This window comes from Salvelinus fontinalis, chromosome 20 (genome assembly GCF_029448725.1).
Source record: "Salvelinus fontinalis isolate EN_2023a chromosome 20, ASM2944872v1, whole genome shotgun sequence".
NCBI classification, from domain to species: domain Eukaryota; kingdom Metazoa; phylum Chordata; class Actinopteri; order Salmoniformes; family Salmonidae; genus Salvelinus; species Salvelinus fontinalis.
Window position 1 is genome coordinate 33,547,036 of NC_074684.1, and position 27,631 is coordinate 33,574,666.

General features: G+C 41.5%; 1 protein-coding gene across 2 annotated transcripts; it reads left to right on the top strand.

Annotated features, from left to right (window-relative positions):
* The first annotated feature begins 10,959 nt into the window (after positions 1–10,959).
* LOC129817757 (cholesterol 24-hydroxylase-like) lies at positions 10,960–26,424 on the top strand. Of its 2 annotated transcripts, none has more exons than XM_055873292.1 (15): positions 10,960–11,238; positions 11,598–11,675; positions 11,785–11,866; positions 12,073–12,146; positions 12,362–12,448; positions 12,547–12,685; positions 12,966–13,079; positions 13,606–13,768; positions 19,043–19,108; positions 19,233–19,305; positions 19,936–20,020; positions 20,654–20,764; positions 24,552–24,640; positions 25,268–25,334; positions 25,508–26,424. In XM_055873292.1, exons 1-15 carry the CDS (start codon positions 11,090–11,092, stop codon positions 25,661–25,663), a joined length of 1,533 nt encoding a protein of 510 aa, XP_055729267.1. In that variant the 5' UTR covers positions 10,960–11,089; the 3' UTR covers positions 25,664–26,424. The 2 variants fall into 2 exon arrangements, with proteins under 2 accessions (XP_055729267.1, XP_055729268.1); XM_055873293.1 differs by having other exon boundaries at positions 10,961–11,238; positions 13,618–13,768.
* Positions 26,425–27,631: the final 1,207 nt, after the last annotated feature.

The window sequence follows — 27,631 nt, forward strand, 5'->3', positions numbered from 1 at the left end:
ACTAAATCTTGTAATAAATAATGTGGAAATTGAGCAAGTTGACATGACTAAACTGCTTGGAGTAACACTAGATTGTAAACTGTCTTGGTCAAAACATATTGATGCAGTAGTAGCTAAGATGTGGAGAAGTCTGTCTGTAATTAAGCGATGCTCTGCCTTCTTAACAGCACTATCAACAAGGCAGGTCCTACAGGCCCTAGTTTTGTCACACCTTGACTACTCTTCAGTCGTGTGGTCAGGTGCCATAAAAAAGGACTTAGGATAATTACAATTGGCTCAGAACAGAGCAACACGGCTGGCCTTTGGATGTATAGAGAGCTACCGTAATATTAATAATATGCATGTCAATCTCTACTGGCTGAAAGTGGAGGAGAGATTGACTTCATCCCTAATTTTATTTATGAGAGGTATTGACATGTTGAATGCACCGAGCTGTCTGTCTAAACTACTGGCACACAGTTTGGACACCCATGCATACCCAACAACACATGCCACAAGAGGTCTCTTCACAGTCCCCAAATCCAGAACAGACTATGGAAGGCACACAGTACTACATAGAGCCATGACTACATGGAACTCTATTCCAGATCAAGTAACTGACACAAGCAGTCAAATTAGATTTAAAAAAACAGATAAATGGAACAGCGGGTCTGTGAAGCAACACAAACATGGGCACAGACATGCATACACACACGATAACATACGCACTGTACATACACATGGTATTAGTACTGTAGATATGTGGTAGTGGAGGAGTAGGGGCCTGAAGGCACACTGTGTTGTGAATGTATTGTAATGTTTTAAAATTGTATAAACTGCCTTAATTTTGCTGGACCCCAGGAAGAGTAGCTGCTGCTTTGACAGCAGCTAATGGGGATCCATAATAAATACAAATACAGTAACATAGCAGATATGACTGACTTGCTTAAAACAAATGTGGTTTCGACTGACAATTCAGAGGTGCAAACTATGGCATAAGGGACGACGAACGGATAAGAGGCAATTTCAATTAAGACATTATTGAGCGAGCTAGGAGGGACGTAGTCAATATAACTATTTGTTCAGCACTTTTGAAATGTACAGTGACAAAATTCAGAACATGGGCCGTTCTTACAGTTTTCTCCCTGTACACCAAGTCAGAACGGTAGGATAAATAAAAGGGGGCATATAAGCAGACAATGAAAGCTCTTACAATATTCGATGACATTTCTCTAAAACAGGCTATAGGCTAAATTTGCACCACCAAGTCAGAACGGTAGGATAAATAAAAGGGGGCATATTTACATTTAAGTCATTTAGCAGACGCTCTTATCCAGAGCGACTTACAAATTGGAAAGTTCATACATATTCATCCTGGTCCCCCCGTGGGAATTGAACCCTGGTCCCCCCGTGGGAATTGAACCCACAACCCTGGCGTTGCAAGCGCCATGCTCTACCAACTGAGCCACACGGGACCACGTGTATAAGTGCATATAAGCAGACAATGAAAGCTCTTACAATATTCGATGACATTTCTCTAAAACAGGCTATAGGCTAAATTTGCACCACCAAGTCAGAACAGTAGGTTAAGTTATGAGGAGAAAAGGGACCAAATTATTAGGGTGAGGCACATGAGCAACGAACATACACTTAGTATTACTTTCTTAGCTACAGTATACATATCTCCCTGTCATATTACATCATTTACGCAGCAGCATACAATACATTTCTGGACTCACCTTGTTGTGCTGTGCTCACTTGAACAGGAAGGTGGTGTGACGGTCCTTCGTGGGCAAATTTTGTCATCAAAGTCTGGCATTCTCTGGATTTATGGTGCTTTCAAGACAACTGGGAACTGTTGAATCATGACGTCATTGATCTTCAGGTCGGAGCTCTAGAAAGAGGCCCGAGTTCCCGACTTGGAATTCTGAGTTGGATGACTGTTCAAAACATATTTTCCCACCTCATATTTTCCCAAGATCTGGATTCTTAGCTTTGAGAAAAGAGGTTTCCTCTAGGAGGGGGAGGGGGAGGGGCGGGGGCGAAAACTCAGTCTTTGTAGCCACGGCCAAATTATTAAGCAAGTGATGTGTTTTTGTATGGGTGAAAATGAGAGTGTCGAATTTAGACAATATTAAAAAGTATTGCAATTTGATAGGTGATGTTTATTTGATCTATACTGAACAAAAATATATATGCAACATGTAAAGTGTTGGTCCCATGTTTCATGAGCTGAAATAAAAAGATCCCACAGAATGTTTCCATATGTAAAAAAAGCTTATTTCACAGAAATTTGGTCTTCAAATGTCTTTCCATCCCTGTTAGTGAGCATTTTTCCTTCGCCAAGATAATCCATCCACCTGACAGGTGTGGCATATCAAGAAGCTGATTAAACAGCATGATCATTACGAAGGTGCACCTTGTGCTCGGGACAATAAGAGGCTACTAAAATGTGTTATTTTGTCACATAACACAATGGCACAGATGTCTCAAGTTTAGAGGGAGCATGCAATTACCATGCTGACTGCAGGAATTTCCACCAGAGCTGTTGCCAGAAAATGTAATGTTAATTTCTCTACCATAAGCCGCATCCAACATAATTTTAGAGAATACGTCCAACCGGCCTCACAACTGCAGACCACGTGTAACCACGCCAGTCCAGGATCTCCACATCCGGCTTCTTCACCTTTTTTTATTTTATTTATTTCACCTTTATTTAACCAGGTAGGCAAATTGAGAACACGTTCTCATTTACAATTGCGACCTGGCCAAGATAAAGCAAAGCAGTTCGACACATACAACAACACATAGTTACACATGGAGTAAAACAAACATACAGTCAATAATACAGTGAAAATAAGTCTATATACAATATGAGCAAGTGAGGTGAGATAAGGGAGGTGAAGGCAAACAAAATATATATATAAATAAATTAAAAAATATATAAAAAGGCCATGGTGGCCTGCAGGGTAGTCTGAGACCAGCCATCCAGACTGCTGATGCAAGGGTGGGTTTGCACAAACCAAGAATTTCTGCAAGGTTCTCCAGAGGGTAGCGGGTTCTGCACAACGCATCACTAACTACCTAACCTCCAGCACACCTACAGCACCCAATGTCACAGGAAAGCCAAAAAGATTATCGAGTACAACAATCACCCGAGCCACTGCCTGTTCACACCGCTATCATCCAGAAGGCGAGGTCAGTACAGGTGCATCAAAGCTGGGACCAAGAGACTGAAAAACAGCTACTGTTAACAGCCATCACTAACATAGAGAGGCTGCTGCCAACAAACAGACTCAAATCTCTGGCCACTTAAATAAACAGACTTAATAAAGGTATCACACGTTACTTTAAATAACGTCACTTTAATAATGTTTACATATCCTACATTACTCACCTCATATATATACTGTATTCTACACCATCTACTGCATCTTGACTGTGCCGCACGCCGTCACTCATCCATATATTTATATGTACATATTCTTATTCATTACATTTGTGTGTATAAGATAGTTCTTGTGAATTTGTCAGATTGCTTGTTAGATTTTACTGCATGGTCGGAACTAGAAGCACAAGCATTTTGCTACACTCGCATTAACATCTACTAACCATGTGTATGTCACCAATAAATTGTGATTTAATTTGATGAGGCTAGCATAACACCTTCTCTGTTGAAATTCGAGGTGGTCTATGCATGTACATGAGGCTAGTAGCATAGCATCTCACTCTCTACTGATTACAGGCTGTGACGTCAATACCCCACATCGGATATTTAAAAATGTATTAAAATAACAAAATGTATCTACCAATCCAAAGATAGGAATATGAGGGAGCTTCACAGCCTGCCGTTCCGCCCTGTGGACTACGAATCCCAATGTTAGAGCGGAGAGGAAAGCATCTCATCATTATATCCAGTATCTGTGCTAGAAGTCTACTTGTCCACTATTAAAGATGCAATATGTCACTTTTTTGGGCGACTCGACCAAATTCACATAGAAATTATTAGAGTTATAGATCTGTCATTCTCATTGTCTAAAATTACCCATCTAGAGGTACAGTTGAAGTCGGACGTTTACATACACTTAGGTTGGAGTCATTAAAACTCGTTTCTCAACCACTTAAACAATTTATTTCACTTATAATTCTCTGTATCACAATTCCAGTGGGTAAGACGTTTACAAACACTAAGTTGACTGTGCCTTTAAACAGCTTGGGAAATTCCAGAAAATTATGTCATGGCTTTAGAATCTTCTGATAGGCTAATTGACATAATTTGAGTCAATTGGAGGTGTACCTGTGGATGTATTTCAAGGCCTACCTTCAAACTCAGTGCCTCTTTGCTTGACATCATGGGAAAATCAAAAGAAATCAGTCAAGACCTCAGAAAACAAATTGTAGACCTCCACAAATCTGATTAATCCTTGGGAGTAATTTCCAAACACCTGAAGGTACCACGTTCATCTGTACAACAATAGTACGCAAGTATAAACACCATGGGACCACGCAGCTGTCATACCGCTCAGGAAGGAGACGCGTTCTGTCTCCTAGAGATGAACGTACTTTGGTGCGAAAAGTGCAAATCAATCCCAGAACAACAGCAAATGACCCTGTGAAGATGCTGGAGGAAACAGGTACAAAAGTATCTATATCCACAGTAAAACAAGTCCTATATCAACATAACCTGAAAGGCCGCTCAGCAAGGATTAAGCCACTGCTCCAAAACCGACATAAAAAAGCCAGACTACGGTTTGCAACTGCACATGGGGCTAAAGATTGTACTTTTTGTAGAAATGTCCTCTGGTCTGAGGAAACAAAAATACAACTGTTTGGCCATAATGACCATTGTTATGTTTGGAGGAAAAAGGGGGAGGCTTGCAAGCCAAAGAACACCATCCCAACTGTGAAACACGGGGTGGCAGCATCATGTTGTGGGGTGCTTTGCTACAGGGGGGACTGGTGCACTTCACAAAATAGATGGCATCATGAGGTAGGAAAATGATGTGGATATATTGAAGCAACATCTCAAGACATCAGTCAGGAAGTTAAAGCTTGGTCGCAAATGGGTCTTCCAAATGGACAATGACCCCAAGCATACTTCCAAGGGTGTGGCAAAAGGGCTTAAGGACAACAAAGTCAAGGTATTGGAGTGGCCATCACAAAGCCCTGACCTCAATCCTATAGAAAATTTGTTGGCAGAACTGAAAAAGCGTGTGTGAGCAAGGAAGCCTAAAAATCTGACTCAGTTACACCAGCTCTGTCAGGAGGAATGGGACAAAATTCACCCAACTTGATTCAAGTTTAACAATTTAAAGGCAATGCTACCAAATACTAATTGAGTGTATGTAAACTTCTGACCCCCTGGGAATGTATTGAAAGAAATAAAAGCTGAAATAAATCACTCTACTATTATTCTGACATTTCACATTCTGAAAATAAAGTGGTGATCCTAACTGACCTAAAACAGGGATTTTTTACTAGGATTGAATGTCAGGAATTGTGAAAAACTGAGTTTAAATATATTTGGCTAAGGTGTATGTAAACTTCCAACTTCAACTGTATCTACCAGGAATAATGAATCATTACAAGTAGTATCTACCAGGAATAATGAAACAGAATTATAATAAATGTTTAGTGAATCTATTAATTATGTATGACCTCTGGAGTCTTTGTCACTCTAAATATTTTTTTTACAGAATATTTTAATATAATTTCATCACTCAAAATCTTGCCAAAGCATATTCTGTAGTTGGGTTCAAATTAATGTACAAACCAATTGACATGATTTATATGAATCGGGTCATGAACATAAGGGAGAGGTTAAACGTAGGCTACGTCTGGCATAAGCTTACATGAATTATGTTGCAGTGGTCTTAGGGAGTCTCCATACAGGCTATTCCCTCCATCGCTGTCCAGTTGAAGAGCTTGTGATCTCCATGCAGCACCACAGCACCATGCGCTTTTGGAAAAACACCCCTCAGTCTCAGAAGATGTCCTTCTGAAGCCATGCATCCATGTGTTTATTGAATACCATGTGCTGAAGTTCTTTAGCCTATCCAAAGTTCTTTAGCCTATCACTTTAATAATTCAATGTTTAATTTAGACCTATCCAAAAAAAAAAAAAATAGGCCTTGAACTTGTAGGCATTGCAATTTAGGCTATCATTTTGGGGACTGGTGTATTGAGGAAAAATTTTAGAACTATTTGTGTTTTTATTATAGGGCTCTCTTTAAAAAGAGACCCTAGCTCACAGGCCTCTAAATATTGCCTCTAAATACATTTTTAACAAAATAGTGAAACACATACGTGCAGTGGCTTATAGGGAAAACTAATCTGGCAATAAGAATAGGCTGTAAATAGTCTTGACCATTTGGGACCACTTGACTATTTGGCTCAGGACAGGTTATAGCCAAGACTTAATTGATATTTAGTTTTGTCTCATTTATTGATATGGATATAGCCTCTTTGTGATGGGGTTGTGTAACGCAAATGGCTATAACGAGCCTACATACAGAGTGGAATTCACTAATAGAACAGTCTAAAAGGCCTAATATAAGGCCAACAGTCCGTGCTCCCAAATATTAGACAAAGTGTGATTCATTAGTTTACATGGTCACCACAGTATCCCTACACGGCTATAAAAATATATTATGAAATGATATGGTCATTAAATAACACAACAGCATGGCATATTTAGATAGTGGAATAGACCAAGCCTAAATCATAAATACTTTCTATGTTGCAGCTCAGGTGGTGATTCTAGACCAGGCTCTTCTGTGTCTATCTTTCACACACAAGTCATTTGCTGAAGGCCCAGGCCTATACTACGCCATCGACTGGTATAACGTCATTATAGAACGCAGTTCAAAAACAAGTTCTAGACTTTTATTTTGGAAATGAAACCGGAAGCTGCAAAGCTACTCTAACGTCTGGAGTTGCTGGATTGACTAGCTAACTTCGACTAGCTACATTCAACTAGCTATATTCGGTTCTTGTCCTTTGCAGATGCCACATTACTGGTAAAAGTTTGTACAAACCTTTATTTAACTAGGCAAGTCAGTTAAGAACAAATTCTTATTTATTTAAATTCTTATTTACAATACCCCGGACCAAACCTGGACGACGCTGGGCCAATTGTGCGCTGCCCTATGGGATTCCAGATCACGGCCGGATGTGATGTAGCCTGGACAGTGCATTCGGAAAGTATTCAAACCCCTTGCCTCTTTTTTGTTTGTTACGTTACAGCTTTATTCCAACATTTTCAAAATACCCCATAATGACAAAAGCAAAACAGTAAAAACATTTTTTTTGCTCATTTATAAAAATGTGAAAACTGATATTACATTTACATTAGTATTCAGACCCATGACTCAGTACTTTGTTGAAGCACCTTTGGCAGCAATTACAGCCTCGAGTCTTCTTGGGTATGACGCTACAATCGTGGCACATGCATATTCGGGGAGTTTCTCCCATTCTTCTCTGCAGATCCTTTCAAGCTCTGTCAGGTTGGATGGGGAGCGTCTCTGCACAGCTATTTTCAGGTCTCTCCAGGGATGTTTGATTCGGTTCAAGTCTGGACTCTGGCTGGGCCTCTCAAGGGCATTCAGAGACTTGTCCCAAAGCCACTCCTGCGTTGTCTTGGATGTGTGCTTTGGGTCGTTGTCCTATTGGAAGGTGAACCTTTGCCCAAGTCTGAGGTCCTGAGCACTCTGGAGCAGGTTTTCATCAAGGATTTCTCTGTACTTTGCTCCGTTCCTCTTACCCTCGATCCTGACTATTCTCCCAGTCCCTGCCGCTGAAAAACATCCCCACAGCATGCTGCCACCACCATGCTTCACGGTAGGTATGGTGCCAGGTTCCCTCAGACGTGGCACTTGGCATTCAGGCCAAAGAGTTCAATCTTGGTTTCATCAGACCAGAGAATCTTGTTTCTCATGGTCAGAGTCCTTTAATTTTCTTTTAGCAAACTGCAAGAAGGCTGTCATGTGCCTTTTTCTAAGGACTGGCTTCTGTCTGGCCACTCTACCATAAAGGCCTGATTGGTTGAGTGCTGCAGAGATGGTTTTCCTTCTGGGAGGTTCTCTCATCTCCACAGAGGAACTCTGGAGCTCTGTTAGAGTGACCATCAGGTTCTTGGCCACCTCCCTGACCAAGGCCCTTCTCCCCCGATTTCTCAGTTTGGTCAGGTGGCCAGCTCTAGGAAGAGTCTTGGTGGTTCAAAACTTCTTCCATTTAAGAATGATGGAGGCCACGGTGTTCTTGGGGACCTTCAATGCTGCAGAAATGTTTTGGTTCTCTTCCCCAGATCTGTGCCTCGACACAATCTTGTCTCTGAGCTCTACTGGCAATTTCTTCAACCTCATGGCTTGATTTTTGCTCTGACATGCACTGTCAACTGTGGGACCTTATATAGACAGGTGTGTGCCTTTCCAATTCATGTCCAAACAATAGAATTTATCACAGGTGGACTCCAAGTTGTAGAAACATCTCAAGGATGATCAATGGAAACAGGATGCACCTGAGCTCAGTTTTATATGTAAATAAGGTATGTTTTTTTATACATAAAAAAAAAAACTGTTCTCGTTTCGTCATTATGGGGTATTGTGTATAGATAGATGAGGAAAACTTTAATTTAATACATTTTAGAATAAGGCTGTAACGTAACAAAATGTGACCAACCGGCTCAAATAAAATTGTGTTTTTTACATTGGATAAAAGTAAACTCAGAGCTACAAAATCGTTCACACCCTCTTAAGATTTAGCCCCACCCATTGTTTGTTCCAATGGTAAATGACGAGACAGAGACATTCATGCGAGTAACCAGCCTTGTTCTGTACATCATGACACTTCCGGGTATCTCAAGCACCCCGGTATAAATACATGAGTTGCAGTAATAAACATTTACCAACAGATGGCATCACTGTGCCATCTTAAACCCATAACATCTTCCCTTTAATAAAATAGGACAGGAGGTGTCAATTCATTAACAAAACAAACCTAGTAATAGTTTCCAACATGAACAGTTTAGTTTTTTTTTCTTTTTTTTTTTTCTCAGATAACAACTTAACACATTTTGATAGTCTCTTTACTTTTTTTTTTCTTTTAATCTCTTTCTGTCAACCCTGATGGGAAACCTACAGATTAAGTCATGTAAACCCATAACACCCATCTCTGTAAGGGTTGATCTGGGCATTCTGTACTAACAACAGCAGTTAAGCACCCAAGCGAACTTGATAGCTACTTCCAGACACAAATGAGACAACAGCTCAATGAACATAACTCGCCCCAGCAGAGCTGGTTAAGATGTTATGTTACCCAGAACGTTGGTGACTGCAACTGTGCTGTCAGATTATCCGTTCGTAAATTCAGAGCGTTTAGCTCTCGGAGCGTTCAGAGCGCACATCAAACGTTCTGACCTCATAACGGCACCCAAGCTAACTGGCTAACATTGGCTATCTTGCTAGCTACTTCCAGACACAAATGAGAGAACACACCACTCCGAACATTACACGCCCAAGCAAAGCTGGTTATGCTGTTTTCATGTTATCTAGAGCATTGGTGCCTGTAATTGTGCTGCTGGCAACAATTGAATTACGCTTTTTGCCGACGTTTACTGACACCGGCCATATTGAACGTGTGTTGAGTGTTCATAAATTCATCAGTTACTCTGTGCTCTGGCACACTCAGACGAGAGTGCTCTGAAAGATGTCCAGATTTAATTTACAAACGCACCCGAAATGGTTACTTGCATAGTGGAGTCTTTTGTTAAGACATGTAGCTAGCTAGCTAGGTAAACAATGAACCATAATCCCAACTCATGATGTTACTACCCTGCATGAATCTGCAGGTAGCTAACAACCAGGTTCAATGTTAGCTAGCTAACATTAGGCTACAGCTAGCCAAGCAAATGGCTCTGAGATACAAATAATACGATCATACATGTAACGTTATCTAGCGAGCCAGCCAGTTAACGTTAGCTAGCAGTACACTTTAACTTGAAATGAAACCACTTTCTGTCAAAATTAGAAACGTGTAATGTCTGAAAATGTAGCTAGCTATACTATCTTACCTGTGCACATCATTCATGGATGGACACATCTGTCAGATGCCATGGTTACCCTTAGTTTGAAGATGGAATCTGGAGACAGGTGTTTTCTCCATCTCCTTGGAGAATCTCCCATGCTTGATTATCACTCATTTCAAAACTTGGTCCTCCAGAAAGTGAAGAGCAACACTTAAGCAGTTTTATTACACAATAGATAAATAAATAAAAAAGCTGCGTTAGACAGGATTACCTAGACATACTGACCAGCTCAAATAGACAGAAGTGTGCTATTTGGCAGACCAATCCAAACTCATCTCTCGGCATGTCCAGCCCACTCATTATCTCAGCCTATCATGGGTTGCGGGAAGTTTGTCAACTTTTTCTGTGGCTAAACCAACTAGGCTCATCATTTAACAATTGTATTCGTATTTACAGATGGCATACAAGTTTGTTTGTAAGGCACATGCAAGTTTACATGTTCAAGAAGGCATTTCTGCCCCAAAACGCATTTTGATTATAAAAATAAGTTTACGTTCAAACGGCTCTCCTGTTAAGTAGTGACATGCGACATATGCCTAGTTTCCTGAAACGAGTCACACATGTGGAAAACGGGAAGGGGTCTGAATACTTTCCCGAATGCACTGTATTTAAAAGATCTATTACCGAGTGAAGGGAGTTGTAAAGTAAGAATTGAACATGTAAATGTTCATTCATAGTCGGAACATAGGGTTTGTACGTTTACAGATCTATTTTAACGTTTACATTTCATGTTTCACGCATGGCTTTTCTTACCATCCTTACAATTTACATATGGATTTTCTTACATTCCTAACGATGTGTATATTCAACCTTTTGGCAGATATCTTGCTCCATACAAGTGGGGTTCCAGAAAATGCGGAACCGCAGCCACTCCAAAACGAATTAATAATTAACGATCTGCTTAACGTGGACATATTTTATGCAGAGTAAACCATCTCGCTTCACATATGCCTATCTACTACTAGTACTACGGGTGACCAAATTCTGTTAAAAAGGGTCACCGCGAGCTATCTAGTCTTTGGTAATATGGCACTTTTCCCTTTTTTTGCAGGTTGGATCGGTTATTTGCTTATTTGCCTGCTTGGATTGATTTTCATCGCATTTCTCTGTTTTTGTCTTTACATAAAATATATTCATCTGAAATATGATCACATACCGGGACCACCAAGGGATAGGTGAGTCAGTATTATGTAACTTGAATATTTATTTTAAAATGCTGTACCTAAAAGTTATTTTCAACTATATCGAGTGACAACGCATCGGATTTGTTGATAAGGAACTAGGTGAAAGTTAACCTCAACAGTCAGGGTCGCTGTTTCACCTGCTTTTTCATTTTCACCAGGTATCACTCATGTCATAAAGTTCTTATTTAATTTTATTTATAAAAAATATATATATTTTTTTTTTTTGGGGGGGGGGTGGATGAGCTTAATATTGCGGAAAGAATGTGGCTTCCATCAATGTAATTGTCTGCATCATTTCCAATCCCCTTTATTTTTCATTTATGGATTAATTCGTCTCTTGTTCTCCCCAGTTTTTTATTTGGACATTTACCAACCATTCAGAGGGAGATGAGCAATGATCGAGTTATCCACGACAAATTCCTGGAATGGTGAGTTGAATGCTATTGAGCAGCAGTCGACATACACGCACGCACACACATACACATGATCAGGTGTTGTTTTTCCCGGGACAATAAAGATCTATTCTATCTTTGACAGGGCTGAGACATATGGACCGGTCTACCGTATCAACGGTATGCATGTTGTGATGTTGTGTGTGACCTGTCCTGATACCACCAAGGTAAAGCTGTGAAATTACTATAATTATAATCTCTGATGGACTGACTATGTAAACACCTGACCAAATTAAGCAAGATTTTAGTTCTGGGTTAACCAAGATTAGTGTAATCATACATTTTACCATGTTAATTTCTGAACTTAAAGTGCTGTAAAATAACCCATTACCCCAATTCCCCTTCAATCTGACACTTTGCTTTGTCTCCACAGGAAGTCCTGATGTCACCTAAGTACCCCAAAGCCCCACTGTTCTACAAGCGTCTCTTCAACCTGTTTGGACAGAGGTGAGTACTCTGTATAATTAATGTTATCTAAATATACTTCCTACTACTATTTATTGTGTCAATGTTTTGGTTGGTACAAACTCTTTCAACACAATCCCTCCTAATGCTGGTTATCGCATGTGTAGCTTACAGAGCATATAGACATTCAACCGGGACAACTTGGTCACTGGTCAGTTAATTCAGTCTTAGGGTAAATACTCTGTTGTCCTTCATAGGTTTTTTGGAAATGGCCTGGTCACAGCACAGAATCATGATGAGTGGTACAAACAGCGAAGAATAATGGACCCTGCCTTTAGCAGTCTGTAAGTCACTTATCCATTTCACATGGTGTAATAATCAATTGATCAATCCATCCAGCCATCCATCTGTTCATCCATCCATCATTGCTGTGTATTGTTAGGTACCTGCGGGGTCAGATGGGTGCGTTCAACGAGAGGGCAGAGAAGCTGATGGATAAACTGGCAGACATGGCTGACACCAACACAGCTGCCAACATGCAACACATGTTCAACTGTGTGACACTGGATGTCATCACTAAGGTAACGGTCACTTCCTGTTCCCATCAGATCACCACACTGCCCTTATGCTTTATTCTTTCTCTTATAAAGCTACATTTGTTTGTATATCTGACAGTAAAAAATTGTCATAACAGGCAGTTTTCTGCTTATGACAACTGATAACACACTCATTACCTAAGCTATATACAATTTAGTCTCACCATGCCAATGTGCTAGCTATAATTAGCATAACTAGAACCAGGAGTTTTACCATATCGTGTTGTAAGATGTTGTCAATCCTCTGTTTTTATATAATCTGTAGGTGGCGTTTGGAGTGGAGCTGGATCTGTTGAAGGAGAGTGACTCTCCGTTCCCCAACGCAATAGAGATGTGTCTGAAGGGAGCGATCCACTATCTCAGAGACTTCACCTTCCAGGTAAATAATGACATCAAGTATGTTAGTGATGCTTCTCGAGAACGATGGCTTATTGAATTTATCTATTTGAAATCCTACAGTTTCATCAGATACAATCCTATTTTATAAGAAACAAATACAGTGAAAACATTGACACTCATGAACAGAAGCCTGTAAGATGTGGCTAAATGCACCATAATGCGTTTTACAGCGTCACAGTCCCTAGATGGAATTTAAATAAATGGTCGGATGACATATCTCTAAAGATGTAGGATTTTATTTTGAGCCCGTTTGCTACAGCAGGAAAATAATCCTGCAGCAACAGAAATGTGAATTATTATGTGGATTATAATTAATGGACATTTTTTGTTTTTGTAGGGGTTGATACATTTTACATCAGGGCATATCAAGTCTGACATTTTTAAGTGGAAATTACAAACTTTACAAGCCTCTTTAAACATTCAATACACACATTTGCATTTCCTGCTATGCAGGAAAATTCACATAATTTAAAAAGAGTAATCAAATTAAGATCCTACATATGTAGTTCTACCCAAAGAACAAGAAGTTCATCAACAAGGTGAAGAAGTCTTGTCAGCTGCTGCGTTCGACAGGCAGACAGTGGATCAACGAGAGGAAAATGGCCATCCAAAACGGAGAGGACGTTCCAAAAGACATCCTCACACAGATACTCAAGACGGCTGGCAAAGGCATGTTGTAGTAGCCTGATCCTAGATCTGTACAGATCTGGGACCAGGCTAACATTGGAGACCTTTTACCTGTGACTCTGCATGTGACTTGCTAAAACAGTGATGTTATTGATGAGGTTCAGTAGCACCAGGTTAATGCAGGGACTTACTGGGGCTTAAGGCCCTGGGCCCATGCCCATGGGGGGCCCAAGAGGCAGCAAAATAAAAAATAAATTATATTTTCAACAAAAAAGGGAAATGTATACACTATATATTATTTAGACCCTTTGACTTTTTCCACATTTTGTTACGTTACAGCCTTATTCTAAAATTGATTACATCGTTTTTTCCCCTCATCATTCTACACACAATACCCCATAATGATTAAGCAAAAACAGGTTTTTAGAAATGTTTGCTAATTTAAAAAATTGAAATAATCACATTTACATAAGTATTCAGACCCTTTACTCAGTACTTTGTTGAAGCACCTTTGGCAGCAATTACAGCATCAAGTCTTCTTGGGTATGATGCTACAAGCTTGGCACATCTGTATTTGGGGAGTTTCTCCCATTCTTCTCTGCAGATCCTCTCAAGCTCTGTCAGGTTAGATGGGGAGCGTCGGTGCACAGCTATTTTCAGGTCTCTCCGGAGATGTTGGATCGGGTTCAAGTCTGGACTCTGGCTGGGCCACTCAAGGACATTCAGAGACTTGTCCCGAAGCCACTCCTGCATTGTCTTGGCTGTGTGCTTAGGGATGTTATCCTGTTGGAAGATGAACTTTCACCCCAGTCTGAGGTCCTGAGCACTCTGTATCAGGTTTTCATCAAGGATATCTCTGTACTTTGCTCCGTTCATCTTTGCCTCGATCCTGACTAGTCTCCCAGTCCCTGCCGCTGAAAAACATGCTGCCACCACCATGCTTCACCATAGGGATGGTGACAGGTTTCCTCCAGACATGACGCTAGACATTCAGGCCAAATAGTCCAGTATTGGTTTCATCTGACCAGGGAATCTTGTTTCTCATGGTCTGAGAGTCTTTAGGTGGCTTTTGGAAAACTCCAAGCGGGCTGTCATGTGCCTTTTACTGAGGAGTGGCTTCGTTCTGGCCACTCTACCTTAAAGGCCTTATTGGTGGAGTGCTGCAGAGATTACTGTCCTTCTGGAAGGTTCTCCCATCTCCACAGATGAAAAAATATATATATACTGCTCAAAAAAATAAAGGGAACACTTAAACAACACAATGTAACTCCAAGTCAATCACACTTCTGTGAAATCAAACTGTCCACTTAGGAAGCAACACGGATTGACAATAAATTTCACATACTGTTGTGCAAATGGAATAGACAAAAGGTGGAAATTATAGACACCCCCAATAAAGGAATGGTTCTGCAGGTGGTGACCACAGACCATTTCTCAGTTCCTATGCTTCCTGGCTGATGTTTTGGTCACTTTTGAATGCTGGCGGTGCTTTCACTCTAGTGGTAGCATGAGACGGAGTCTACAACCCACACAAGTGGCTCAGGTAGTGCAGTTCATCCAGGATGGCACATCAATGCGAGCTGTGGCAAAAAGGTTTGCTGTGTCTGTCAGCGTAGTGTCCAGAGCATGGAGGCGCTACCAGGAGACAGGCCAGTACATCAGGAGACGTGGAGGAGGCCGTAGGAGGGCAACAACCCAGCAGCAGGACCGCTACCTCCGCCTTTGTGCAAGGAGGAGCACTGCCAGAGCCCTGCAAAAGGCCACAAATGTGCATGTGTCAGCATATGGTCTCACAAGGGGTCTGAGCATCTCATCTCGGTACCTAATGGCAGTCAGGCTACCTCTGGCGAGCACATGGAGGGCTGTGCGGCCCCACAAAGAAATGCCACCCCACACCATGACTGACCCACCGCCAAACCGGTCATGCTGGAGGATGTTGCAGGCAGCAGAACGTTCTCCACGGCGTCTTTCTCCACAGCTTTCATCTGTGAAGAGCACAGGGCGCCAGTGGCGAATTTGCCAATCTTGGTGTTCTCTGGCAAATGCCAAACGTCCTGCATGGTGTTGGGCTGTAAGCACAACCCCTACCTGTGGACGTCGGGCATTCATACCACCCTCATGGAGTCTGTTTCTGACCGTTTGAGCAGACACATGCACATTTGTGGCCTGCTGGAGGTCATTTTGCAGGGCTCTGCCAGTGCTCCTCCTTGCACAAAGGCGGAGGTAGCGGTCCTGCTGCTGGGTTGTTGCCCTCCTACGGCCTCCTCCACGTCTCCTGATGTACTGGCCTGTCTCCTGGTAGCGCCTCCATGCTCTGGACACTACGCTGACAGGCACAGCAAACCTTTTTGCCACAGCTCGCATTGATGTGCCATCCTGGATGAACTGCACTACCTGAGCCACTTGTGTGGGTTGTAGACTCCGTCTCATGCTACCACTAGAGTGAAAGCACCGCCAGCATTCAAAAGTGACCAAAACATCAGCCAGGAAGCATAGGAACTGAGAAGTGGTCTGTGGTCACCACCTGCAGAACCATTCCTTTATTGGGGGTGTCTTGCTAATTGCCTATAATTTCCACCTTTTGTCTATTCCATTTGCACAACAGCATGTGAAATTTATTGTCAATCAGTGTTGCTTCCTAAGTGGACAGTTTGATTTCACAGAAGTGTGATTGACTTGGAGTTACATTGTGTTGTTTAAGTGTTCCCTTTATTTTTTTGAGCAGTGTATATATTTCACCTTTATTTAACCAGGTAGGACAGTTGAGAACAAGTTCTCATTTACAACTGCGACCTGGCCAAGATAATTCAAAGCAGTGCGACAAAAAACAACACAGAGTTACTCATGGGATTAACAAAAGTACAGTGAATAACAATAGAAAAATCTATATACAGTGAGCGGTTGAAGAGCACGCATTTAGTTTTGCTTGCATTTAAGAGCAGTTGGAGGCCACGGAAGGAGTGTTGTATGGCATTGAAGCTCGTTTGGAGGATTGTTAACACAGTGTCCAAAGAAGGGCCAGATGTATACAGAATGGTGTCATCTGCATAGAGGTGGATCAAAGAATCAGAGAAGAGGTTAAACAGACTAGTAATAGGGGTTGCAACAATGGAGGCAGATCATTTTAGAAAGAGAGGGTCCAGATTGTCTAGCCCAGTTGATTTGTACGGGTCCAGGTTTTGCAGCTATTTCAGAACATCTGCTATCTGGATTTGGGTGAAGGAGATGCTGGGGAGGCTTGGGCAAGTAGCTGCGGGGGGTGCTGATCTGTTGGCCGGGGTTGAGGTAGCCAGGAGGAAAGCATGGCCAGCCATTGCGAAATGCTTATTGAAATTCTCAATTATCGTGGATTTATTGGTGGTGACAGTGTTTCCTAGCCTCAGTGCACTGGGCAGCTGGGAGGAGGTGCTCTTATTCTCCATGGACTTTACAGTGTCCCAGAACCTTTTGGAGTTAGAGCTGCAGGATGCAAATTTATGTTTGAAAAAGCTAGTCTTTGCTTTCCTAACTGACTGTGTATTGGTTCCTGACTTCCCTGAATAGTTGCATATCGTGGGGACTATTCGATGCTAGTGCAGTACGCCACAGGATGTTTTTGTGCTGGTCAAGGGCAGTCAAGTCTGGAGTGAACCAAGGACTATATCTCTTCTTAGTTCAACATTTTTTGAATGGGGCATGCTTATTTAAGATGGTGATGAAATTACTTTTAAAGAACAACCAGGCATCCTCTACTGACGGGAGGAGGTCAATATCCTTCCAGGATACCTGGGCCAGGTTGATTAGAAAGGCCTGTTCACAGAAGTGTTTTAGGGAGCGTTTGACAGTGATGAGGCGTGGTCGTTTGACCACGGACCCATAATGGATGCAGGCAATGAGGCAGGGATCGCTGAGATCCTGATTGGAAAACATCAGAGGTATATTTGGAGGGCAAGTTGGTCAGGATAATATCTAGGAGGGTGTCCATGTTTACGGATTTAGTGTTGTACCTGGTGGGTTCCTTGATAATTTGTGTGAGATTGAGGGAATCTAGCTTAGATTGTAGGAAGGCCGGGGTGTTAAGCATATCCCAATTTAGGTCACCTAGCAGAACGAACTCTGAAGAGTTCGTTCTGGGGGGCAATCAATTCACATATGGTGTCCAGGGCACAGCTGGGAGCTGAGGGGGGTCTATAACAGGCGGCAACAGTGAGAGACTTATTTCTGGAGAGATACATTTTTTAAACTGTTTGGGCATAGACCTGGAAAGTATGACAGAACTTGGCAGGCTATCTCTGCAGTAGATTGCAACTCCTCCCCCTTTGGCAGTTCTATCTCAACGGAAAATGTCTGTAGTTGGGTATGGAAATCTCAGAATTTTTGGTGGCCTTCCTAAGCCAGGATTCAAGACACAGAAAGGACATCGGGGTTGGCGTAGTGTGCTAAAGCAGTGAGTAAAATAAGGCTTCTGATGTTAACATGTATGAAACCAAGGCTTTTACGGTTACAGAAGTCAACAAATGAGAGCGCCTGAGGACGCACAGGGCCTGGGTTAACCTCCACATCACCAGAGGAGGAGTAGGATGAGGGTACGGCTAAAGGCTATCAAAACTGGTCGTCTAGTGCGTTGGGACAGAGAATAAAAGGAGCAGATTTCTGGGCGTGGTAGAATACATTCAGGGCATAATGTACAGACGGGTTTGGTGGGGTGCGGGTACAGTGGAGGTAAACCCAGGCATTGAGTGATGATGAGAAAGGTTGCATCTCTGGAGGCACTAGTTATGCTTGGTGAGGTCACCCCATGTGTGGGAGGTGGAACAAAAGGGGTATCTGAGGCATGTTGAGTGGGGCTAGGGGCTCCGTAGTAAAATAAAACAATGATAACTACCCTAAACAACAGTATACAAGGCATTTTGACATCAGAGAGAGACATAAAGCGAGGCATTAAGCAATCACAGGTGTTGATTGGGAGAGCTAGCTAAGAGAAGAACTGGTAAGACAACAACAGCTAATCAGATAAGACAACAACAGGTAAAATGGCGATGAATGGGCAGAGAGGGTCAGTTAACTACACACAGGGCCTGAGTTCGAGGCTGGGGCCGACAGATAAACAAAATGGAGTACCGTGATTAATTGGATAACTGATTAATACAAAGAAAATTAAATAAGCTGCAAGCCTAAGCCCACACATATGGCAAAAACAAGAAATTGCCAAAATAAAGGAAACACCAACGTATTGTCTTAAAAGACGGTTTGGCACGGCGCCTATGAGTTCTTAATCGGGCCTTGAGTAGCACTACTGTCTCAATGCTGTAAACTGATATATTTCCATAATTTCAGAGGAAATCATAGCAAACGATGATGAGGAGCTTATGCTGGACAACTTTGTGACGTTCTTCATTGCTGGTACGTCTCCCTGAAATAAGCGCTATTCTTTCTTTTATTCCATCTTACTAATATAGTTTTTCCCGCACAATTGAAGTTTGAAGAAACAAAAGTGACAGTGTTTTTGTTGTTTTAATCTTGACAGGGCAAGAGACAACAGCCAATCAACTAGCTTTTGCTGTCATGGAACTGGGAAGGCTGCCAGAGATATTGACGAAGTAGGTGTCACGCCCTGATCTATTTCACCTGTCCTTGTGATTGTCTCCACCCCCTCCAGATGTCGCTTATTTTCCCCAGTGTATTTATCCCTGCGGTTCGTGTCTCTCTGTGCCAGTTCATCTTGTATGTTTCCAATGAACCAGCGGTTTTCCTGTTCTCCTGCTTTTGCATTTTCCTTTCTCTAGTCCTCCCGGTTTTGACCCTTGCCTGTTTCTGGACTTTGTACCCGCCTGCCTCATCATTCTGCCTGCCTTGACCACGAGCCTATCTGCCACTCTGTACCTCCTGGACTCTGATCTGGTTTTGACCTTTTTGCCTGGCCACAACCATTCTCTTGCCTACCCCTTTGGATTAATAAACATTGTAAGACTCCAACCATCTGCCTCCTGTGTCTGCATTTTGGTCTCGCCTTGATAGTACGAACTAGCACAGAGAGACAGGAAACACAGGGATAAATACACTGGGGAAAATAAGCGACACCTGGAGGGGGTGGAGACAATCACAAGGACAGGTGAAATAGATCAGGGCGTGACAGTAGGACTTGTTTTCATAATTTATATTTTGGTTATTGATCATTTCTGTAATAAAAACAGGTTGGTTGAGTTTGTGAGTGTCTCTGCCCTCTCCAGGGTGAGGCAGGAAGTGGATGACGTCCTCGGGATGAAACAGGAAATCAACTTCGACGACCTGGGGGAAATGACCTACCTGTCTCAGGTAAATGATCTACCTGTCCCATGTCAATTTTGTGTTGTCTTGTCACTACTAATTATCTAGTATACTATTTCATACTGTACAAAAAAGCAATTCTGCAAAGTTGCTTAGGAGCTAGAAGCAGAGCTGCCATTTCTGTCGGTGCCATCTCAACTATACTTGTACTATATTAACTGCAGTTAACTGTGTGACCAACTGGATGTAAACCCGGTTCGTCTGAATGCTACAAGACTGTTTTAGCTGGCTGAGCTAAAGCCTATTACATCCCACTGGGCAACAACTGGTTCAGTCGACATTGTTTCCACGTCATTTCAACTTAAAAACATCTATGCGATGACGCTGAATCAACGTGGGAAACCGATTGGATTTGCAAAAAGACATGAGGCCATTTCGTCTTTTTGCACCCAACTTTTAACTTAAATCCAATGACATGGTGAAATGTTTTGTTGAATTCACGTTTAATTCATGTTGACAACTCAAATATAAATCAAAACTAGACGTTGAATTGATGTCTGTGCCCAGTGGAATGTACCTCAGGGAGCTAACGCAAGTGTTCAAGTCTCGGGTCAGGTAACTCTTCACATCGTTAATTAATCAGCATGTTGTGTTTGATTTATATCATCTCCCCCCCGTCAGGTTTTGAAGGAGACTCTAAGGTTGTACCCTACAGCACCAGGCACTTCTCGCTTCATCCCCAACGACATCGTCATCAACGGCATCCCCATCCCAGCAGGAGTCACATGCGTCGTGAGTAGTCACCTCAAAAACAATGTGGATGAGTGATGAGTGTTGTTGTATGATAATATCTCTAAGTGTAGTTGTGGTGTTAACATGTGATAAGCTGTGGTACCTCAATGTAGTAAAGGAATGAAGTGTCCTTGTCTAAGCCAGTATGGCTCATACCTCAATGTAGTAAAGGAATGAAGTGTCCTTGTCTAAGCCAGTATGGCTCATACCTCAATGTAGTAAAGGAATGAAGTAGCCTTGTCTAAGCCAGTATGGCTCATACCTCAATGTAGTAAAGGAATGAAGTATCCTTGTCTAAGCCAGTATGGCTCATACCTCAATGTAGTAAAGGAATGAAGTAGCCTTGTCAAAGCCAGTATGGCTCCCATTTATTTAATGGATAGATTTAGAATTTTTCTATCATTGACTTTTCTTCTGTTACACTGTAAACATAAAATGTCTCAACACCCTGATTGTGTAATGGAACTATGACAGGTAGAGCACCTAAGCTGAGATCTGGGTGTTTTGAATGTGAACCCAATGTAAATGTTTTAATACACAGAATGTGTTTTAAAACAGAATTGTAGGAACTCTGAAACAACCAAAGTGGGTTTTCAACTTGAATATTGGTGTGAAACACTTTTTGGGGTTTCATGTGAAAGGCAGCATCAAAACTCAAAAACGGTGTTTCTCATACAATCAATGGTTTAGAAATACAAATGGTTTATAGCCTAAATATTGATTGATGATAAGGGCCTATGGATAATTTTTTGGGGTGGAATTCCACTTTTCTTTTAATGCTTTACTTAGACAGGTTAGAAACAGGAGGGGCAGTGACATGGCACATTTTGCGCTCCAGAGTGGAGTGCTTGAGTCGTCACTACAGACCCGGGTTTGATCCCGGGCTGTGTCGCAGCCAGTCGTGACCGGGAGACCCATGAGGCGGCGCATAATTGGCCCAGCGTCGTCAGGGGAGGGTTTGGCCGGCCGGTATGTCCTTGTCCCATCGCGCTCTAGCGACTACTGTGGCGGGTCGGGCACCTGCAAGCTGACACGGTCGCCAGTTGGATGGTGTTTCCTCTGACACATTGGTGCGGCTGGCTTCCGGGTTAAGCAAGCAGTGTGTCAAGAAGCAGTGTGGCTTGGCAGGGTCGTGTTTCGGAGGACTGATGGGTCTCGACCTTCGCCTCTCCCGAGTCCGTACAGGAGTTGCAGCGATGGGACAAGGCTGTAACTACCAATTGGGGAGAAAAAGGGGTAAAAAGTTAATAATAAATAAAAATACATGGTACATTTAGTTGAAATTTTAACCACTCGGCCACACTGTAAAAATTATTCTGGGCTGAATTGAAATTGAAACTAAAAAACTACCAACATATATTTAATAAAAATGAATATAAGTCATGCAGAGCCTGTGGTCTAGAGGTAACACACCTGGTTAAGACAGGTCACTCCTTCCCCACTGTAGACCAGGGTTCAATTCCCCACCCCAACCCTTCAATCTGTTTCTCCCAATTGTCTGAATCCCCTCTGTAATTTCAGAACTGTCTCAATAAAGTAAAAATACCCCCAAAAGTATGCAAGGTTTTTTCAAGGATTTTTGAATTTCATTTCACCAATGTAATGTAAATCCAACTTAATGAACAATTAATCTACCTGGACTATTTACATTGATCCCCTTTGTTTTTACACTGCTCCTTGCTGTTTACTATCTATGCATAATCACTTAGAAATGACCTTGACTAACCTGTACCCCCGCACATTGACTCAGTAGCCCTACCTTACCCCCTGTATATAGCCTCGTTATTGTTATGTACATTTATTAAAATCAAATGTATTTATATAGCCTTTTTTACATCAACTGATATCTCAAAGTGCTGTACAGAAACCCAGCCTAAAACAGCAAGCAATGCAGGTGTAGAAGCACGGTGGCTAGGAAAAACTCCCTAGAAAGGCCAAAACCTAGGAAGAAACCTAGAGGAACCAGGCTATGAGGGATGGCCAGTCCTCTTCTGGCTGTGCTGGGTGGATTATAACAGAACATGGCCAAGATGTTCATAAATGACCAGCATGGTCAAATAATAATAATCACAGTAGTTGTCGAGGGTGCAGCAAGTCAGCACCTCAGAAGTAAATGTCAGTTGGCTTTTCATAGTGTGTTACTTTTAGATTGATTTGATTCATTTTACTTTAATTAGTAAATAACTCTTTCTTAACTGCATTGTTGGTTAAGGGCTTGTAAGCATTTCACGGTAAGGACTACACCTGTTGTAACGCTCGTCGTTAGGTGGAAGAGAGGAGGACCAAAGCGCAGCGTGGTATGTTTCCATATTTATTGGAAACACTTAACAACACGAACAAAAACAATAAACAGAAAATGAAACTAATGACGCTACAGACCTGAACATACAGACAACGAAGAACACAATGAACAGGAACAATCACCCACAAACAAACAGTGAGAACAGCCTACCTAAATATGGTTCCCAATCAGAGGAAACGTGAAACACCTGCCCCTGATTAAGAACCATATCAGGCTAGTTGACAACCCTAAACCAAACATAGAAACACATAACATAGAATGCCCACCCAGCTCACGTCCTGACCAACTAAACAAGACTGAACAAAGGAAATAAGGTCAGGAACGTGACACCTGTTGTATTCGGCGCATGTGACAAATTTGATTTAATGTTACTCAAAATGTAATCTTTTATGAGGATAACCAAAGTGAGAGACAATATATTGATTGAACCCATTGGAAGTCTTTGGTTTTAATCACCTTTCATTTATCTTGAAGTGTGACTGTTTTTGAGAGGATTGTGGGTAATTCAACATTTTTAGACTATGATTCTTTCACACAATGTTGTGTACATGTTTAAAGAAAGAAGACTGTATTTCTATATTGGTATTAAGCAGTTTGTTGTGCCGTGCAGTGTAATGGATCATGATGAACGGATATCAAAACCAACCAGACAATTTGACGTTCAGTGAGGACAGCACCCATTCCCACATTCATGAGTTTCAGAGGAAGAGGTAACTGCAGAGTCCTCGGTGCTTGCAGTTCAATCTCCAGTTACTGCTGGTGGTTTGAACACTGTGCTTGACAATGCATGCCAAAATGGTATGATCAAATACATAACACATTAAGACACCAGATAAAGGGATCTAGTTCTGCACTAGACAGAACTCGAAACACCAAAAATAGTGTTAGTGCTCCCAGTCCCTGGCAAGGTGTTGCACAATATTTGATTTAGTGCTGTTACAACACACCAAGTAATGTTTCAAGACATCTCAGGATGATGTTTAAATACTCCAGCAAAGATATGGTTTTGTCTCCTTCAAGTTGGTGGCAGCTCAGTTGCCACTAGTTTACGTGTTACAATTCCCTTCATTTTAACAGTGTAGTCAACACCTCAGCACACTTATTTACTAAACTGTCTTAAATCTTTTGTTTTGTGTTATGTCCGTCGTTGAATGAGTGACACCAAAGCGCAGCGTGGAAAGTGTTCATGATTAATTTAATAATGAAACACCGTCAAAACAATATAAACGAACGTAAAGTTCTGCAGGGCTCTCAGCTACTGTGCAAAAACAACTCCCCACAAACTAGGGTGGAAAAACAGGCTTCCTAAGTATGATTTCCAATCAGAGACAACGATAGACAGCTGCCTCTGATTGGGAACCATACCCGGCCAACAAAGAAATAGAAAACTAGAATGCCCACCCAAATCACACCCTGACCTAACCAAATAGAGAAATAAAAAGGCTCTCTAAGGTGACAGTTTGCCGACATCTTGTCTGTTTACAGTTCAATTCGTATGTCTGTGGAAGGTTGGATAAGTTCTTTGAGGACCCGCTGAAGTTTGACCCAGAGAGGTTCCATCCAGACGCTGCCAAGTAAGTCACAAGATTCGTTTTTATTGTTTCTTTACAACATTTGAATTGATTAAAGCACAACTGAACTCGAGAATCAACTTCTCTCGTTGAAAACGGCATATGTGACATCGATATTAGCCAGAAACTTTTCTTCCAGTGCCAAAATTGACTAAAAAGTGCAAGTAGGTTAATTTAAGTCCGTATCGTCCACAAAGGAGTTTTGTGAGATTTGTGTACAAGAGTTCATCATTACTTACATGTGTGTTGGATTTTGATTTCAACATTTCCCACTAACACGAGATCAACAGCTGCGTTGATTGTGCTCCATCCAATGGTACGGCACAACACACAGACAGTGAGACAGACCTGCACAGCGGACCGGATTTTGTTTACATAAGACAACAAGTTATGAATTTTATGCTGCACCAAACACCTTAGCTAGATGTAAAATTGTGTGACTAAAACCTTGTCGACAAAAATGCCCTAATTAATAACAGCTTTCTTGAGTTATCTTTAATTAATTCTGACTATTTTGAGGATATACCCCCCTAATTTCTCTTAAAGAGCAACAGAAAAACACATTTGGAATCTGTGCATTTAGTCACTTTAAGAGCTAACAGACATGTTGTGTTTGTTTCTGTCCTGAAGACCCTATTACTGCTACTACCCTTTCTCCCTGGGACCACGCTCATGTCTGGGACAGAGCTTCGCACAGGTGAGCAGACTGTCCATATGAAATACATTGAAACAACTTTATTTGGGAGTGTTCTCTGCTGTCCTATTATCCATCCTAGTTAGATTACTCCTGGACTTCTGCATCCAATTTAGACTTCGTTATAGTTGAGCACACCAGATTTGTCATCCTTTAAAGAGATCTGTTGTTCACAGATGGAGGCCAAGGTAGTGATGGCCAAGCTGCTCCAGAGGTTTGACGTCAGCCTGCTGCCTGGCCAGTCCTTTGACATCCTGGACACTGGGTCTTTGAGACCAAAGAGTGGAGTGGTGTGTAACATCAGACACAGAGGACAGACACCCGCAGCCTGACCTGACTGGGGCCTGAACATGACTAGTACTTCTCTATAACTTACTTGTCTTATTCCTTACACTTCCTAGTGGAGCAAATTACCTCTTTCTTTCAATGAAGCAGCTTATTTAAATATCCAGCTATTTTTAATAAATCGATTTTGAACAATTGTTTATTTTTTGTATCAATGGTGAAATAATATAATCAAGCAATAAGGCCCGACTGTGTGTGGTATATAGCTAATATACCACGGCTAAGGGCCGTTCTTATGCACAACGTAACACGGAGGGCCTGGATACAGCCCTTAGCTGTGGTATATTGGCCATATACCACAAACCCCCAAGGTGCCTTATTGTTATTATAAACTGGTTACCAACGTAATTAGAGCAGTAAAAATAAATGTTATGTCATACCCGTGCCATACGGTCTGATATACCACAGATTTCAGCCAATCAGCATAAGGGCTTGAACCACCCAGTTTATAATATCTTAAATATAACGGTTCTATGTGATGAAGAGAGTTACTAGGACAGACTTGACATAGGAGTGTTTGTTATTGTACTGATTCCTTGTTGCTTAATACACCCTTATCATGTTGTTACTATGCAGTATACCTTTTATCACATCATATAAAGGTTACTATGCAGTATACCATTTATCACATAATATAAAGAGCTTTATAAAGTATATTAACTTTGATGAACTTCCTAACCAACATTACCACAGTGCCTCTGTTGGAGTGAATTTACTGTATTTTAATAAAATAATTGACCAAACATCACTGAGCTCCTGAAGGTTAGAATACTTTTATCCACAAGGTGTCGCTGTGAACCTGCAGACAAACCAAGAACATTCATTCTCATGTTTTGTATCTTTCTTGTTTACATGCATTTTTATATTTATTTAACCTTTATTTAACTAGGCAAGTCAGTTAAAAACAAATTCTTACTTTCAATGATGACCTAGGAACAGTGGGTTAACTGCCTTGTTTAGGGACAGAATGACAGATTTTTACCTTGTCTGATCAGGGATTCGATCTTGCAACCTTACGGTTACTGGGCCAATGCTCTAACCTCTAGGCTACCTGCAGCCCCATATGACCTCATTTTAGACACCTGTTCACTGAATAGCAAGTGGAAGGGCTCTACTTAGATTTTTATGATGGGTGACATTGTGAAAAGTCAATCTCAAGTGTGATATTTATTTTTGTCTGTAGCCTCAGCTTTGATGTTTCTTTTAATTAGTCCAAAGTTTGGAAATGGTGTATCCATTGTTGGAATTGGGTCAACATGCCAGTGCAAGGATGTGTAGACTAAAGCTAACATTTGCGAATAGCAATTAAGAGGGCTATGTCATTCAGTTGACTAAAAGCAAGAGAGTGCTTCATTGTGTTACTTTAATAACATGTTTATAGGCAACCAACAATGCAGTTTTAAGAAAATACCAAAGAAAAGTAAGAGATAAGAATAACATAATTAAAGAGCAGCGGTAAATAACAATAGCGGGCCAATGTGGGTGGGCAACGGTGTCGAGGTAATTGGGGTAATATGTACATGTAGGGAGAGTTATTAAAGTGACTATGCATACATAATAGATCATGCAAGTAGTCTGGGTAGCCATTTGATTACCTGTTCAGGAGTCTTATGGCTTGGGGGTGGAAGTTGTTTAGAAGCCTCTTGGACCTAGACTTGTCGCTCCGGTACCACTTGCGGTGCGGTAGCAGAGAGAACAGTCTATGACTACGGTGGCTGGTATCATCATGTTTATGACATGGTTATAGCAGATCATATAGAAATCATTGAAATAATCATGATGTATTTTTCAGGATGAACCACTGACAATGTTGTTTTAGAAAAAAAGACAAAATAATAGTGGTCTATTTTCATAATTATTCTGTTGAATTTCTATTCCTGTCTCAAATCACCTGGAACTGACCATTTCAATTGCAGATTGCTGTTTTTAAAACAGACCCATTTTATTAATTCTAT

Bases quoted from the DNA above. Each gene is read 5' to 3' on its own strand.
- LOC129817757 (XM_055873292.1), top strand. From the start codon at position 11,090: ATGGCACTTTTCCCTTTTTTTGCAGGTTGGATCGGTTATTTGCTTATT. The intron at 12,686-12,965 runs GTAACGGTCACT...TATAATCTGTAG, and splicing joins CACTGGATGTCATCACTAAG to GTGGCGTTTGGAGTGGAGCT. The intron at 20,021-20,653 runs GTAAATGATCTA...CCCCCCCGTCAG, and splicing joins AAATGACCTACCTGTCTCAG to GTTTTGAAGGAGACTCTAAG.